General features: G+C 41.9%; 3 protein-coding genes across 9 annotated transcripts in view; all 3 read left to right on the forward strand.

Annotated features, from left to right (window-relative positions):
* Positions 1 to 3,362, forward strand: part of ddr2a (discoidin domain receptor tyrosine kinase 2a) — a 28,056-nt gene extending 24,694 nt beyond the window's left edge. For both annotated transcript variants that reach the window (XM_046391501.1, XM_046391500.1), the window contains exons 12-17: positions 76 to 308; positions 404 to 531; positions 672 to 869; positions 963 to 1,197; positions 1,358 to 1,507; positions 1,588 to 3,362. In XM_046391501.1, coding sequence (XP_046247457.1) covers positions 76 to 308; positions 404 to 531; positions 672 to 869; positions 963 to 1,197; positions 1,358 to 1,507; positions 1,588 to 1,710 — 1,067 coding nt within the window. In that variant the 3' untranslated portion in view covers positions 1,711 to 3,362. The remainder of the gene's footprint in view (positions 1 to 75; positions 309 to 403; positions 532 to 671; positions 870 to 962; positions 1,198 to 1,357; positions 1,508 to 1,587) is intronic.
* A 170-nt stretch (positions 3,363 to 3,532) lies between these two features.
* hsd17b7 (hydroxysteroid (17-beta) dehydrogenase 7) lies at positions 3,533 to 8,527 on the forward strand. Of its 3 annotated transcripts, none has more exons than XM_046391505.1 (9): positions 3,533 to 3,685; positions 4,643 to 4,849; positions 4,957 to 5,049; positions 5,196 to 5,310; positions 5,987 to 6,181; positions 6,266 to 6,379; positions 6,530 to 6,586; positions 6,663 to 6,761; positions 6,855 to 8,527. In XM_046391505.1, exons 1-9 carry the CDS (start codon positions 3,651 to 3,653, stop codon positions 6,993 to 6,995), a joined length of 1,056 nt encoding a protein of 351 aa, XP_046247461.1. In that variant the 5' UTR covers positions 3,533 to 3,650; the 3' UTR covers positions 6,996 to 8,527. The 3 variants fall into 3 exon arrangements, with proteins under 3 accessions (XP_046247461.1, XP_046247463.1, XP_046247462.1); XM_046391506.1 differs by having other exon boundaries at positions 3,562 to 3,685; positions 4,618 to 4,849; XM_046391507.1 differs by lacking the exons at positions 6,266 to 6,379; positions 6,530 to 6,586; positions 6,663 to 6,761; positions 6,855 to 8,527 and having other exon boundaries at positions 5,901 to 6,125.
* Positions 8,528 to 10,094: 1,567 nt separating this feature from the next.
* serbp1a (SERPINE1 mRNA binding protein 1a) lies at positions 10,095 to 16,341 on the forward strand. 4 transcript variants are annotated; one of them, XM_046390575.1, is made up of 9 exons: positions 10,095 to 10,471; positions 11,945 to 12,128; positions 12,647 to 12,787; positions 12,933 to 13,001; positions 13,688 to 13,762; positions 13,920 to 14,091; positions 14,578 to 14,622; positions 14,718 to 14,903; positions 15,011 to 16,341. In XM_046390575.1, the coding sequence occupies exons 1-9, from the start codon at positions 10,216 to 10,218 to the stop codon at positions 15,065 to 15,067; spliced, it is 1,185 nt and encodes a 394-aa protein (XP_046246531.1). In that variant the 5' UTR covers positions 10,095 to 10,215; the 3' UTR covers positions 15,068 to 16,341. The 4 variants fall into 4 exon arrangements, with proteins under 4 accessions (XP_046246531.1, XP_046246529.1, XP_046246532.1 ...); XM_046390573.1 differs by having other exon boundaries at positions 10,096 to 10,471; positions 12,930 to 13,001; XM_046390576.1 differs by having other exon boundaries at positions 10,098 to 10,471; positions 13,923 to 14,091.
* The last annotated feature ends 163 nt before the right edge of the window (positions 16,342 to 16,504 follow it).

Below are 16,504 nucleotides of genomic sequence, written 5' to 3' on the forward strand. Positions count from 1 at the left end.
ACACTATCATTTATAATAAACATGACCAATGGCTATTGAGATTCAGAGTTACACGTTCTCTTTATTGTGTTCCAGCTTCTACAAGCACAGCAGCTTCTAAATCCACCGCGACTTCTGTGGTTCAAGATGGCGTCCCTCACTACGCAGAGGCGGACATTGTAAACCTGCAGGGCGTGACTGGCAGCAACACGTACGCCATCCCTGCAGTTACTATGGACCTGCTGTCAGGGAAGGATGTTGTAGTGGAGGAGTTCCCCCGAAAGCTGCTCACCTTCAAAGAAAAGCTGGGAGAGGGCCAGTTTGGAGAGGTGTGTACTCTTTACCATTTCTCTACAGCTTTTCTTTGGATAAGCTTAAAGGACAACACAAGCTCTAGAGGTTTTACTACTTCCCTCCCTCTCAGGTGCACCTGTGTGAAGCAGAGGGGATGCAGGAGTTCATGAATAAAGAGTTTTTATTTGACATCCCAGAGGACCAGCCAGTTTTAGTGGCTGTGAAGATGCTCCGTTCGGATGCCAACAAAAATGCAAGGTATCGACTCAAGACTCTCAAGTGATCTGCACCAGATTTCTAGCCTGAAACTGAAAATATATCTTAAAATAAAAATGTTAAGTTTGTGTAAGTACTATTCTTCTGTGTACTGTAAGTCACCTCTTTTTGTGATTTGGCAGGAATGACTTCCTGAAAGAGATAAAGATCATGTCGCGTTTGAAGGACCCCAACATCATTCGCCTGCTGGCCGTGTGTATCTACAGCGACCCCCTCTGTATGATCACAGAGTACATGGAGAATGGAGATCTCAACCAGTTCCTGTCCCGCCATGAACCTGAGGGACAACTTGCTCTGCTCAGCAATGCACCTACTGTCAGGTGAGTAAGAGACGGAGCTGCATGTATGTTTGTGTGCGTGTGTTTATTTCCTATTCCCAGCAGTTGACACCGTTTCTTTTCTCTCCTCTTCAGTTTCAATAATCTGTGCTACATGGCTGCTCAGATAGCGTCGGGGATGAAGTACCTTTCCTCTCTGAATTTTGTACATCGAGACTTGGCCACACGCAATTGTCTGGTGGGCAAGAACTACACGATAAAGATAGCCGACTTTGGCATGAGCAGAAACTTGTACAGTGGTGACTATTACCGCATCCAGGGCAGAGCGGTGCTGCCAATACGCTGGATGTCATGGGAGAGCATCCTGCTGGTGAGGACTGCGGCTCGACGAATGTTTTGTGTTTCTTTTTTTGACAAACTGATACACATTCAATGCGCTTCTCCTTTGTTTATATCTGACATGGAATTTATCCTTAGCATTATGGCAGGTTGTGCAGTAAAATTGTGCTCACCACTGTTTTCTTGTGCAGGGGAAGTTCACCACGGCAAGTGACATGTGGGCCTTTGGGGTGACCCTGTGGGAGATACTAAACTTCTGCAAGGAGCAACCCTACTCCCAGCTCACTGATGAGCAGGTGATAGAAAACACGGGGGAGTTTTTCAGGGACCAGAAAAGACAGGTGAGTGTTGTGACAAACATTTCATCCACAAATAAAACCCTGTGAATCCCTGGCTTCAGTTCTCGCTCTCTGTCGCGCAGATCTACCTGCCTCAGCCTGTGCTGTGTCCAGACCCACTCTACAAGATCATGCTGAGCTGCTGGAGGAGGAACGCAAAGGAACGGCCCTCCTTCCAGGAAATACACCGAGCCCTCCTGGAATAACAGCCGGGACAATGTTTAAGACAGTGCTTCCCAGTTTGCTCATCTCTGGAAGAAATGATGCATGACAAGAGTAGGCCATGAATCAGACACAATCCAGGTTTAAGCTATCTTGTTTCAGTAGAGAAACGAGGTGACAGCCACCCGTGGGCTCCAAGCTACGATTCGGGAAACACTGTTTCATGGATGTACACACTACAGTGATGGACTACCAGGAGACTTTTGTTGTGTGTCAGTTTGAGTTTAACTAGTACAATAAAGTTGACTAAAATGTGTTACAGACATGCAGGTATTCTTAAAAAATCTACTCCGTTTTATAGTACACCAATCCTGAAACACACACAAAAAGGTGATGATGACAAGGTTTGGTTGTCACATGTGTTGGGGAAGCCAAAGTTAAATGTAGCAAGTGACATTCGGCACTTTTGAAAATGTATTTTGATTATAAGTTCAAATTTCCTGCAAATTGGCTTGTGTTATCTTTTGGAAGACTGCTTGAATGTAGAAAAGTGCAGCAAAGCATCGCTGTCACATTTCATTATACTTCAAGTATTTCATCTCAGTTTCTTACACAAACTCCACACACGTTTATTATAACAAGAAAATTTCAAGTGACTCAGAATTTCTCATCTCCCTCCAGTTTTCCTAAGGTGATTTGAACATGAAGTGTATATGACTGTGCATTTTCAATAGATAAGTCTAAATCTCAAATAGCAATATTTTGTATTAATATTTATATGTTAATATGTGTTTGTTTGCTCTGTTTACATTCTGTTAATGTATGTGGCTTAATATGCTCTTCAAGTCAAATTTGATTTGATTCAGTAACTTTCCTGCTCACACTCTGTCTCTAAAAACTGCTTCGGAATATTTCTTTTATTTCCCACTGCAAACTGTTATTTTCTTGCATTGATCACAAACATATAATATCAGCGAGCTCTTTGATAACTCATCAGATGTTTACCAGGCATGCAAGCTGTGCGTAGCCACATGTGCTACGTCGGTTCAATAGTGTGTGTTTACAGCCAGCATCGTAGGGAAGATGTTACTGGGTGTGTTGCGCGTCTTTAAACGAGTTAATGCATTTCTGCTTATGGTTCGTCTCAGTTGATAAAGAAAGTTCATTGCATTGTAAATCAAGAAAGAAGAGGAAGTGAGAATTCTGTGTATAACTCTGTAGCTTGAACTTCATACTGCATACCACTGTTTCAGCCAGTTCAGTAGTACTTACAACCGCTGTCCACTTATCAGAGACCTTTGTCCCACTTGTGTTGTACATCAGCTGCACTCATGTCTGCTCTAATGCGAAGTCAAGATAAGTCCTTATCTTTCTGTTTTTTCGGGCAAAAAATATGCACAACTAAGTTACATGCAATATCTCGGCATATCATGAAACAAGTGGTGATCATAATTAGAAAAGAAAATCTTTTGCTGTTATTCACAATACCCTCAGTGTTACAAATGAATCTGAGGCAGATGTGTAGCTGCAAAAAAAAAAAAAAATGCAATGGCACCCTGACGGATTTCATACTGAGTTTTATTACATATTTGTACTCATGTGTTTCTTTTTTTCAGTGAGAATGTTTTTACATTTTGTAAACAAAACTTGTACATTGATAGACAAAATACAAATAAAACTTAAACAGGGAATTTTATCTGTCCGAGAGGCCCTGCCATATTCATTCAAGTACTTAACACTTGATACTGGGTGGGCAGACACTAAAGCTGAGCTGACTGGTATGAGGACCTTATTGGCTGAGTGCTGCTGTAATGTCCAATCAAAACACGGAGGCGGAGTGAAGATTATGACTCACAGGACTGGAAAACTTTCAGGACACAGGACTTGTTGCCTTGAAGGAACATTGGCCAGCAAACTATTCCTCAGTGTAGTGAGGTTTTTAGGGTTTCCTTATGCAGTTTGTATCCAGTTTGGACCAGAAAAGATGAATAAGGTGATTTTGGTGACAGGAGCAAATAGGTAATGGCTGCATTTATTGTTTTTATCATAAACCTCAAGTCTGGCACCTTAAATGGTAAATTCATGACTTTAGGAGGCCTTTCTTTAAAATCTGTCTTTAAATCTTTTGAATCTTAGTGAATCTTTAGCTACTGGTCAATTATTTTAGGCATTATTATTAATATTTTATTGATTTATATGACTTTTTATTTGAAATCTTCTTAAAGGGAAACATAGCCCCAATAGCAGCGTGAGTTTGACAGGTACAGTACATGTATGTGGAGTAAGCAAAATTTTTTTGGTCAGTAACGTAATTAAAGTCATTTTAGATGGTCATAATAATAGGTTTCAGAATCAGAATCAGATTTTTTGGCCAAAAGTGAATACACATACAAGGAATATGACTCTGGTTTTAAGTTGCTTCCGATATAGGTACACAGAAACAGGCATGCAGCTAAAAACAAAGACAAACAAATCAGAACAAACATATTTAACTGTAATTTGCGTACGAGTAGGTGGAAAAAATGTATGTAAATATAAATATCAGTAATGAACAACAACATGCAATGTCTATACAAGTCAAACTGTTTCTATGTAGCTGTGTAATGGTGCACAGTGCAAAGAGCACTGGAATTAAGTTCTGAATGATTAATGTAACAGGCTGCTTTGTATACATGAGGTAAGTGTCTGTATACAGTACATACAGCATGCTTAGAGTTACCATGTGTATTTAAACCAGTGATGGAATGTCTCTAAGTGCATATATAATAATATAAACTTTTACTTGTACATTTGACACATAAGTACATTTAATATCAAATACTTAATATTATTTTTGATCAAGTACTATTCACATGGGAGTACAGTCTCCTTTTACTCAAGTATGAATTGTGGTTACTTTTCCACAACGCTAATTTAAGCTGTGAAAGAGTGATGGTGTGTGTTCTGCATAGGCGGTATCATGTGTTTCCTCTGCAGTGGCATTGGCCTGGCGTTGTGTGAGCGTCTCCTCTCGGACAGCACAGAGAGTCTCCAGCTGTGTCTGGCCTGCAGGAACATGCAGCGGGCTCAGGCCGCCCGCTCGGCCCTCCTTGTCTCTCACCCCACAGCCCAGGTGGCCCTGCTGCAGTTGGACACCAGCAGTGTCTCCTCAGTCATCACTGCTGCACAGGAGGTCAAACTCCGGTAGGAAGACGGATGAATCAATACATTACAACAGGCTATGTTGTACACACCTATGCTTTGTGTATGTTAAAGAACTGAATGTGTGGGACTTTTGTTGTCTACTGCAGGTATAACCGGCTAGACTACCTCTACCTGAATGCAGGGATCATGCCAAATCCACAGTTTGATGTAAAAGCTTTTTTCAAAGGCCTCTTCTCCAGGTACATTGATTTGACAGGCTTACATGCAGCATATGTTGTCTTCCATTGCACACCTGATTTCTGACTGCTGAGCTCCACACCTCATCTTATTTCAAACACGGTCCATGCGGACTCTGTAGAGCCCAAATTTGATGTCTTTGTTGCAGCCATGTCATCACCATGTTTGCCACCGGTGAGGGGATTCTGACACAGAAGGACTGCGTCACCCCTGATGGCCTCCAAGAGGTTTTTGTGACCAACCTCTTTGGTCACTTCCTACTAGTAAGTGACTGCTATTTTGGCTACAGAAATACCATGGTCTGATCTACATAAAACCATGTTTCCCTTAATTTTCTGCAGGGAGAGCTTTTCTTCTCAGCAGGTCACCCTTGATGGAATAAATACACTGTAGGCGATACCAGATCTGTCTGTCACTTAGCAACAATGCTCATTAAAAATTAACAGTACGCAGTGTTCTAGCCATAAGGTCGCGGAAGACAGTGTTCTGCCTACTGGGCATTTTCAGATGAGGCCTGTTGTGTATTAAGTTGTCACCATCACCTCAAAGTTCCTGTTTTGACTTTTAAGAATTAAAAATTAACCTTTGCTGCTGTATTCCCACATTTTAGTTTAGGAGGGATAACACTTTTTAGACAGCTATAGTGAAAGGTATTTTTGATGTTGCTGCTTAAAGTGTGTATTTCCATCAGTTAGTTTAAGATATAGATGTGTAAAAGTGTATAAGTGAAAAGAAAAAGTAAGATAAAGTCATTTCACCTGTTTCTCTAAATTCCTCTAGATAAAATAATAAAAATAAATTATTCACTTTCACTTTCTAAATTCAAGTCTGCCTCTTTCTGTCTTTTTTCAAGGCAAACTGCAATGGAAAGTAGTGTGCAATGTGTTTGATGAAAGCATTCCAAAGGCAGAAACTGAGTTCTCCTGTGTTATGGCCCAGATCAGGGAGCTGGAACCAGTTCTGTGTCATGCAGGCCGGACCTCCCAGCTGATCTGGACCTCCTCCAGTAACGCTCACCGCTCAGCTTTTAACACTGAGGACATACAGCATCGGAGAGGCACCCAACCTTATAGCTCCTCCAAATATGCCTCAGACCTGCTCAGCCTGGCACTCAACACACACTACAACAAACAGGTCAGCACATAGGCACACACACTTTTTGTCATTGCCTCTCGTGATGGTGATGACTGAAATCATGCTTTTATTTCTGCTCTCTAGGGTTTGTACTCATCCGTCATTTGTCCTGGTTTTGTGATGACCAGTCTGACATATGGTATCCTGCCCTCCTTCCCAGCCTTCCTCTGGACCCTGCTTATGCCTGTCTTTTGGCTTGTGAGTGCAACTCTGATAGTACAAATAAATAAATAAAGACACACACGTTTTTACAGTCGGTTTCAGTTGTCTTTGTGCTGTGATGATTGTAAGAAGGATAACAACGTGGACTTGTGTGATCATATCTGAATCTTTCTCTCCTAATCACAGATAAGAATGTTCACCAATACTTTCACCCTGACCCCTTACAATGGAGCTGAAGCCCTGGTAGGTAAAAGGAAATTTCACATTTCTATACCCAGTTTAGTATAAATTCGTTCATGAATGGTGCTCTTTCTCGCAGTTCTGGCTATTTAAGCAAAAGCCTGAATCACTGGACTCTCAAGCCAAGTACCACAGCTTAACCTCTGGGCTAGGCAACAACTACACACAGGCGCGTAAGGTATGGCAAAAAAATGCCCCCACACAAGAAGTTTGCATAGCTTTGTAAAATAGTTAATGTAGCGAGTTTTGTGTCTTCTGTTCTGCTTTGCAGATGGATATCGATTTGGAAACATCACAGGCTTTGTATGAGAAATTACTGCAGCTAGAAAGTGAAGTGAGGAAGACAATGAAGGGAAAACAAAAAGAGTCCCAGCATGTGAAGAGTTGCTTCACAGGACCTGGATCGTCTTGATGCGTATCACATAATTGTGGGGTTGATATCTTATTCCAGTCTTGCAGGTCATCTTTGGGAACAGCACACACTAACTGTCAGTTCTCTCAAAAATAACATTTCTTTGCCTGATACAGCATCATACAAGACTGCATTCAAAACACAAAAAACAAGTTACAATTACTCTTAGAGCTTTTTAAGTTTGATTTCCTCTTGATATATTTATTGTCTGTACCTGGCATTAAATAAAATGTCTGTACAAAAAGCCAGATTTATATACTATGCTGTGATTGTTCGGTAGAAACTTCACCCCACTTATCCTCCATGAAGTTAAGTTTAAGATATTATTATACGGTGTAAGATATTAAATGAGAACAACGGAGAGTGCACCAACTCCTCAGCCTATGCGGTCCAGGAGGGACTGCTTCCAATTTGATTTATAATTCCATGATCCTCACGGCAAAATGCATTGCAGTCTGACAGCAGACTATCAGTATCATCCCAAAAGTTCACGTACGTGGTCTGTGTGAGCCCCTCCACGCTGTACTGCGGTGCCGGCACGTGCGTACAGGCGCACCTGAAATTCCGCTCTGGACGATCTGTGGTGCAAACGCGGCTGTCGTCTCCGTGTTCCGCCGCTTCTGTCCCAGTTCCACAAGCCTCCTCCGCACCGCTCAGTTTTGGGTTGCAAAAAGCCCACACCATCCCGCAGAAATAAACGAAAAACGTGCCCATGACCATGATCATGAGCGCGTAGGACTCTATCATGGCTTTGGCGACTGGAGAGGTCATCTTTGGATGCGCAGGAATAATAATCGTTCCCAAGGTGTATGCAGGAGGGACAGTCAGCGCGACTGGTGTTATTCTCGGTGCTGGACCACTTCAGTCCCATTCAGTTCAGGAAACGTGAGATGGAGACAAGCAGATAATAAGGGGCTGCTTTTGTTGCCACCTCTCTTGGAGCAAAAGTCAAACAGTGAATGGAATAACCAATTGTTATGATATTAAACAAAATTAACCTTGCATAAAATCTCACCCCGAGTTAAACATGTAATAAAACAACGTTATATGTGTCTGCGTGTCTGTGTGTGTCCTGTATGGAAATATCATGGACAATTTAAGAGTTTATTACAAAGCTGGGAACGCATTAATAGACTTAAAACCTCCGCAAAACTGATATTTTTAAAGTTCAAGTTTTTATCCTGGTTGTGTTTGTTTGACTGTAAATAAAGTAAAAGTAAAAATCATCTTTAAATTTACATCATACATTTAAATGGTGTCAGTTTGTCTCCCTGACAAGCACACAGGACTGTCCTCTCTGACAAGCCCATCATCTGTCAGGGTTTGACTTTCCTTATAAGGTCAAACAGCAGCACACAACTCCCAAAAATACCTTCAGTGATCAATGAGGCCTTCAGACTTGGGTTTAGTGGCTAGAGGTTGGTGAAGCGGCTTGTGATCGGAAGGTAGCTGGTTCGAATCCCCCACCAGACAGGCAGGAAAAATTTGAGTGTGGTGGAGTGATAATGTCCCCACCCCCCTTAGCTGGCTGATGTGCCCTTAAGCAAGGCACTTATCCCCCAATATGCTCCCCAGGCGCTTGATGCAACCCACTGCTCCTGTATGTTTCACTGCATGTTGTGTGTGTGTGATCAGTGATGGGTTAAATGCAGAGAAGTAATTTCCCATCTTGGGATTAATAAAGTAACTTAAAATGTTTAAAAAAAAATGTTCTTATTGGGCTTCACATTTGAAGATGTCAATAGCTGGTAAACATCAATAAAATGACACACAACGAAACACATTTTTTTTTGAACAATAGAATTTTGTCAAGTGTTAGATAGATTTGATCCCGAGGGAAATTCAAAACAATTGCTAGATATAAAAATCGAATCGAAGCCACAAGCCTCATTTATTGAACTAAACCAATAAGATTTTTTTACAGGCTTTGATAAAATACATTTTGTTCTCAAAGTGCTTTTCCTTTCAAAATGTTTCAAAATGACTGCAGACTGGTAAGGTCTTGATGGCATCTGAGTGCAGCTGATGGTGTTTGCATAATCATGTGTCCCTCATCTACCAAAGTTCATACAAATGAACTTTAAGATTTCTGTAGGATTTTCTCTGTGTGTGTCTTTATTTGGTGATGACTGAAGAGACAGGGCAGAGAGGAATAACTTGTAACAAAGGTCCCCAGACAGAATCAAACTGGAGACATTGTGATTACATGATCAGGACTGTGAACCACTGCTGCACCATGTTGCCCCCATTTGGAGACTTCTAGATACATTGCTAAAAACCAAATAGATGTATACATATGCAGATATATGAGGGTGAAAATATAACCTCATTCCAGGTCATTCCTAAAACAAACATGCTAAATTCTGAACAAATGTGTGAATTCACAAACAAGCTGTGACAAACTTATTTTGTGCTAACCCGTCGTTGTTAGCTCATCGTCACTTGGGAGGAACAAGAGGTTTATTTTTTAATTTTTTGGTGGTGGGTGGGGATGGGTTGTGATTTGCCATGCTATGCATTAAAACTTTATGCAAATCCCACATCTAACTCACATACGACTGTGTACATACAGTATGTTTTCACAGGCAGTACATGCAGGGTTTAAAAAGAGCTTTGGTTTCAGCGCAGTGTGGAAACCATATCGTCTGTCAATCACTTTTGTCACCTGTGAAAATTTTGCTAGTAATTACTGAAATAAATGTTGACCCTTTTCCCTACATATTGTCTTCTAAGTAAACTGAAACCCAATGACTTTCTAATGACAAAAAGATGCACCTGCTGTGTTCCTCAGAGGTTTGTGTAGTTATGCGAGTATAAAACGGGTGACGGAATAGTCGAGTCATCTTTCATTTGGAAAGGGATACACTTTGGTGGATAACAGTTGTGTGGTCTGAACAGATTTTTTTCTGAAGAATGAAAATAAGAACTGAGAGTGTGTGTGTGTAAGTGCACCCATGCTTTGCATTACAGACGCTAGCAACCGAGAGACTGGCATTGTGGGTTGTGTAGTTTTCTGTTGGTCTGCTGTGCGACTAAGTCAACGGTATCTAATTTTCAAAGAAACTACATGCCCCACCCGCGCCAACCCCGAGGTCCCGGATGTCTATCGCGCCGGAAGAGAAGAAGGTCCTTTTCCCAGCCATCTTGTGGCTTCATCTAGCGAAGTGTTCGCACCAAGCCTCATAGAATCGGAGGAAAATCCTGCTGAAGGGGCGCCATCATGCCCGGACAAATGCAAGAAGGTTTTGGCTGTGCCATAACCAATCGGTTCGACCAGTTATTTGACGATGAGTCGGATCCATTTGAGCTGCTGAAGCAAGCCGAAGTGAAGAAGAAGGAGGGTCCTGCTCCTGGTACCGCCAAGACTGCAGCCCAGGCTGCCAAGCAGTCGAAAAAGGAGTCCCAAAAAGACAGAAAGATCCCACTGGCTGATAAGAAGGAGGAGGTTCAAGCACCCGTACCACTTAAGAAAGATGGTAAGATGTGATTTAGGTCTTGGTCAACTAAAATACGTTAGGCTAACAGGATAAGTTGCTTGCTTACTAGCTAGCAACTGTTCATAAGCCCCCGTGACATGAGGTCCGCACGGCTGCCTTTGTGCTCCTGTTTTCTGTCAGTTGCCGGGATGATGACATTCACACAAACGTGTAAACCAACGGAATGTGCTCGACTTGAGCGTTTTGGTGGTTAACAGTTTGCAGATCAACTTGTTTTGGCTTGCCCCCCCCAATTCCCTCAACGTCGGCCTTGTCGAACAGGCAGAACCAGAAAGCTTGGCTAACTTCACAAAGTGGCCTTAAGATGTTTAAACTTTGCTTTGGTCAAGTTGTGATTTTTACTAAGACCATTTATTTTTACTGAACTCATCCCGAATTGGCCAACAGTATTTTCTACAGTATTCTTAAAATAATTTTCAAACTTTGGCTAGAAAACCGGAGCCGTTTATTTAATACAATACAAATTTAATACATGTACATCCGTTGCGTTAAGGTACTGTGGAGTAAATATGTTAACTGTATGGTGGTGGATTTGTCATATAGCAGGAGCAGCACTGCTCTCACCTCGTGGTTGCTGTGTGGGGCGTGTTAAAACGCAGCCTCCGTACTGCCACTTCCCATTGGCGCTCAGTCCATGTGATCGACCTGTCTCACAGCATAAACTTTCCCATGTCCGTTTAACTGGATGTTAACGTTATCTATGTGGATTGTCGCAATATTTAACATACCTTACAGCCTGTAAAATGAGCTAAAAGTGTATGTTCTGGTGTTGGGGTGTGCTTTAATTTACATTTACTACTTGGAGGAATAAAGCATCCAGAGTTAGGAATTGACTGAGATAGATATGTATTCACAAGCAGCAAGTTGGCCACTTTCATCATGCAAGTCTGCCCAGTGAGCTCGTATCTGTTTGCTTGAGAGAAGATGAGACAGGTGTGCTGACTATGGTGCACCCAGCTGCTGCTGTGTAGTAGAGGGTGTCTATTTTGGTAGCTGGCAGTTTAGGCAATGGGTGGGACTTGTTGTGTCACACTGGGGCAGGAGCAGTCAACCCTTTGTAATGGAGGTTTAAGCACTTTGTAGGCATTAATTCAAACCACACAGTGTTCAGGTGAGACGAGGAAATAATGAGTGATTAAACTGTATACTTTTGATAATGTAGCTTACCTCTGTACCAAGTTTCTTCTGGTAAACCACTGAAATTTTTTGCGCTTAATAGTTTTGATTATTTATTTTGTTTTATTACATTATAGACATGAGTAAGTTGCACAATATTTAATAATTGAATCCCGTGAGCTCCCTTAGTTCTGTAACTCTGCACATTAATTGAAATTATTTGCTCCATTTAAACAGAACAATCACCTCCTCTTGTTTCTCTTGTTGGGCTCAGCAGTGGGTCCTGATCTATCAGTGCTATTGGTCCTCTAATCCTCCTGTTGTGGTCAATCCTAGGAGCCGGCATGAGGAGAATGGGCCGCAAGCCGGAAGGCGATGGGTCCAGACCCCAGGGCGGCCAGGGAGAGGGACGTCCCCCCACAGACAGACGGCCTGTGGATAGGCGGCCCCCACGCCGCTTTGAGAGGCCTGCTGGTGACGCTGGCGAGAAGCCCGAGGGAGGCGAATTCTCAGTGGAGAAGTGAGTTTGGTTTCCAGAGTGAATCCACTGGTGTTGTGCCTTCTTCACAGGGTGTTTCCTAGCTGCTCATGAGGCAAAAGCAGTGCTCTGTAGGGTGTGGGGTAGGGTCAGCAACTGTTTAAGGCGTTGCTTACAATGATAAGGCTTAGTGTTTTAGAATTTTGCCCAAAACTGCTATGGTCACATGCAGCCTTTTATCTCATTAGTTTGCTTTTGTAAAATTGATAAAACAGATAAAAAATATCAAAGTAGACTTGGTACACCCAGTTTAAGTCACAATTACTTTTTCATGTAGACGTTATATTGAAATAAGCTTGAGGAATTGTTATGTAAATATTAGTAGCACCTGTTAAACTTACTGGTTTTCTGCTAATTGTCATTCACTGGTAATTTTCCTTTGCCACTTTTTCACAATAGATCAGTGTAAGAGGAAAAGGATGGCCTCCCCTGGCTTCTGATAGACAGAGACACTTGAGCTTTGATGGTGATTTGACCATGTTCTTCCTCCCTCTCTTTAGACCCATTGGTGATAGGCCGATGAGAGGACGCGGCGGTGGCAGAGGAGGCCGTGGAGGCCGAGGACGTGGCATGGGTCGCAGCGATGGCTTTGATTCCCGAGGAAAGCGTGAATTTGATAGACACAGTGGCAGTGACCGATCGTAAGTGCCTTTTCAGCTTTTAGATAGCCCTTGTGTGAAATATTCTTAATAATATTCCTAATTTTTACCAGGTCTGTTAAAGTATGTGCGTGTTTTGATGGATTATGTGTCACGATCCTCGCTAAAGCATGTGTTGTTTCAGTAGTCTGAAAGGTGAGGAGAAGCGTGGTGGAAGTGGATCTCACAACTGGGGCACCGTCAAGGATGAACTAAAGTAAGTTCATAACGCACTTTGCGTGAGGTTGGTCAGTTCCAGAGCACCTGAATCGGTCTAATGCAAAAGATAGATGGGTCTTGATTTGGGTGTTCGGATTCAAAATTGTGTCTGGTTGGGTGAATGTAGAAAGCAAGTCAACATACACTCTTTTTACAGTTCATTGGGTGCACTCTGCTGAAACTAATGCAGTGTAATGCAGCAGCTCTGCATTAGATCTCCCCTTCATGAAGGTTATAATCAGTTTTTGTTGAAATTGTATTAGGGAGATGTTGACTAAACAGTGGGGCTATTTTGGAGGCTGTAGATTGTGGTTCTGTTAAACTGTATTCTCATAACGTTAATAGCGGACATTGATTTAAATGAAGTGGATAAAAAAATTAGAAACACCTCAGCATGATGCAGTGCCTCAAACTGAAGTCATTTATGAACACACTAATGGCAAACAATATATTTAATACATATAGAATAAACAGAAAGGAGCACAAGGTTTCAGTAAAGAAAGTCTATCATTAACTTTCATGGATCTAAGATGTGTTTCATGAATGGCTGTTGCTCTTGACCGGGAAATATTTCTGCAGCCCTAAATGGTTTTTATAAATGACGATGGTTTTGCCAGTGAAACAGTAAAATAAATATAAATATGTAATTTCTGACTGACACGTTTTTTTTTTCTCTCTTTATAGTGAGCTCGACCAGTCAAATGTCACTGAAGAGAACCCTGAAGGAGAGGAGCATCCACCAGCTGACTCTGAGAACAAGTAAGTTCTTGACTTATGTCTTATGTCCTGAATTGTAAAGAGGTTCTGGTTGTGCTGTCATTATTAACTTGTTCATAACTTGTTGAATTGTTGGGGTTTTGTTGTCAGCCCAGATTTATGATTAACATTAAGGCTGTGACACTGTGTGTGTGTGTTGAAGGGAGAATGAGGTTGAGGAAGTGAAGGATGAAGGCCCTAAGGAGATGACTCTGGATGAATGGAAGGCCATGCAGGACAAGGAGCGGGCCAAGGTGGAGTTCAACATCCGCAAAGTCAAGGAGGGAGATGATTGGAACAAAGGATTTGTGCTGCACAAGTCCAAGGCAGAGGTGAGTCAAATCCGTTTATCTGTTCGTTGTGAACACATGGACCTTGGTAATATTTTGCAGGATTCCCTCAAATGAGACCATATTTGATCCCAAAGCTATGGAATAAGATAAATAGGCACTGAACAGCATTATTATAACAGAGAGCACCGTCACTTGAGATTTCAGTGAGTAAACTGGAAAGGCTGTCTTTTCACCACATCAAATGTGCAAGTGTTGCACCAGCTTCCTGCAAAGGGCAGCAGGATGTTGGTGATAGGGTTCACACAAACACTACTGTCTGGATTAGCAGCTAATAGAAAGTGCAATTAGCTCTTTGATAGTTACACTTCACCTGCTCCCCTTCACAGTTCTTCAGCATTAATTAATTTGACTTTTATTTGTTACAGTGTATTCATTCAGGACATTGTATCTCTTAAAACACTGGCTTTTGGTACGAACATGATTTTGCTCAATATATTTGTATCTTTTGGCATTTGTCCTGCACAGGATAAGAAAAGCGATCTGATTGACCCTGAGGTTGATGAGTCTAAGGTAAAATCTCTACTGTTGTTGCTCAGTATTTGAACTAAAATCATACTTTAAAATATATCATGCGTTACCAGCTTTTCGCCCATTTTCTAATTCAGTTAGAGGATCCACATCACTTCCGGAAGCCAGCCAACGACATTACATCCCAGCTCGAGATCAACTTTGGAGACCTGGGACGTCCAGGCCGTGGACGCGGCGGACCACGTGGTGGCCGGGGCGGTCGTGGTCGTGGCGGATTTGGTGGCGAAGCCCCAAGGCCGGTCCGCGGAGGAAGGACTGACAAGGTACATAATCTTATATGAAGCTTAGCTGTTAACTCATATCATTTGTACTTAGTAAGTTCGTGTGACACATGGTCTAACCCATGCTTCATTTTCGCTTTTCCTTGCAGTCCTCTGCATCTGTGCCCAATGTGGATGACCCAGAGGCCTTCCCAGCCCTGGCTTAAGCCCCAGCTGCTGTCCCTCAGGCCTACAGGAGCCTCCTAAGCACCTCCACTATGAGGCTTGCATGTTCCTGGATCCTTCAGCAAAGTGAATTGATGGAGAAAAGTGTCATCAACGATGGCACTCAACTTGAGGACTGAGTTTTACCCAATAAAAACAAAACAAAGATGGAAAAAAACAGAAATTAACAAAAAAAAAAAACAAAAAAAGAAAAGGACTTCTTGCTACTCTGGAGCAACTTATTGGTAGAGGTTTTGTACTTGGAAACAAAGTAGCAGGGATGCTTTCATACAGTATTTTTTTCAGAGGTTATGCACTGTCCATTGATAAATTTTTGTAATTGCTGCTTGAAAATATGCATTTCGAAATGTAAGCATAAGACGAGTATCTTTAGCCTGGTGTGAGCCATTGCTTTCTTGCTTTGACTATAGGCACTGTGGAGCTCCAACCCAAGCTCAAAAGCTCTGCTACACAGGGTAATCCTGATGAGGTTAGAGCTTCACACATTGAGATTTACAGATTTTTTTTTCTTTAGCACTGGGGTATTGTTTTATATTTTATACAGAAGGTCTATTCTTCTATGATCTTCGGCCTGTAAATCTTAACTATTTTCATAAATTCTTTCAGAGACTGTGTTTCACATGGTGCAAGTGGGACACCTTGATCTTCTGGTCCAAGGATGCCGTCTACATTCGAATGCATAGATGAAATGGCACCTAAATCTGTATTAAGATTATTTTGTACTAAAATGTTCTTAAGGAGGAACATTAGGTCATTTTTGGAGGGACACTGGTGATTTCTCAACCAAACTTGATCCTGGGACATCTGTCAAGTGGATTAATTTGAAGCTGGAAGTTATTCCATGTGTTCTGATATACTTGTATTACAGGTGCTACACCCCATCATAATGTCTCCTCCCTTCCCATTTCATCTTTGATTACTAGATATGTGCAGGTCATTTAATGCTGGAGAGGAAGTGTCTGTACACAGTTGTGACGTGTCTTTACACAGACCTTCTCCGACTGTTTACACTCCACCCGAGCATCCTTCCACAGATGTAAACTCAGCCCAGCTTCAGTTTGTTTCTGCAGTCTGTTCTGTGCTGGTTTTTTCTTCCACTTGCCCTGTAGCTTCCTTTCACAGTGGCACTACTGCATAATTGCTCTGAAAGAAATACAGTCGTTCATTGCGTTGAACAGCTGAAGTGCTCTACAGATGTGTGAATTCTAGCCCTGCTATTAGAGACCTCTGTCGGTAAATAAAGATGGTCGATAAATTTTTTGCACTGTCAGTTTTTTTTTATCCTGCCTGCGCACAGGCTAGATGAATCTACATCATGCTTTTTTGTGTGAAACATATCATACCCATATCACTCTTATATCTAACTCAAGTTACCTTTGTGTTTAAGATGACCATCCTTGGAAATCTTATTTGGAAAA

The sequence above is a fragment of the Scatophagus argus genome, chromosome 6, assembly GCF_020382885.2.
Source record: "Scatophagus argus isolate fScaArg1 chromosome 6, fScaArg1.pri, whole genome shotgun sequence".
Taxonomy (NCBI): Eukaryota; Metazoa; Chordata; class Actinopteri; family Scatophagidae; genus Scatophagus; species Scatophagus argus.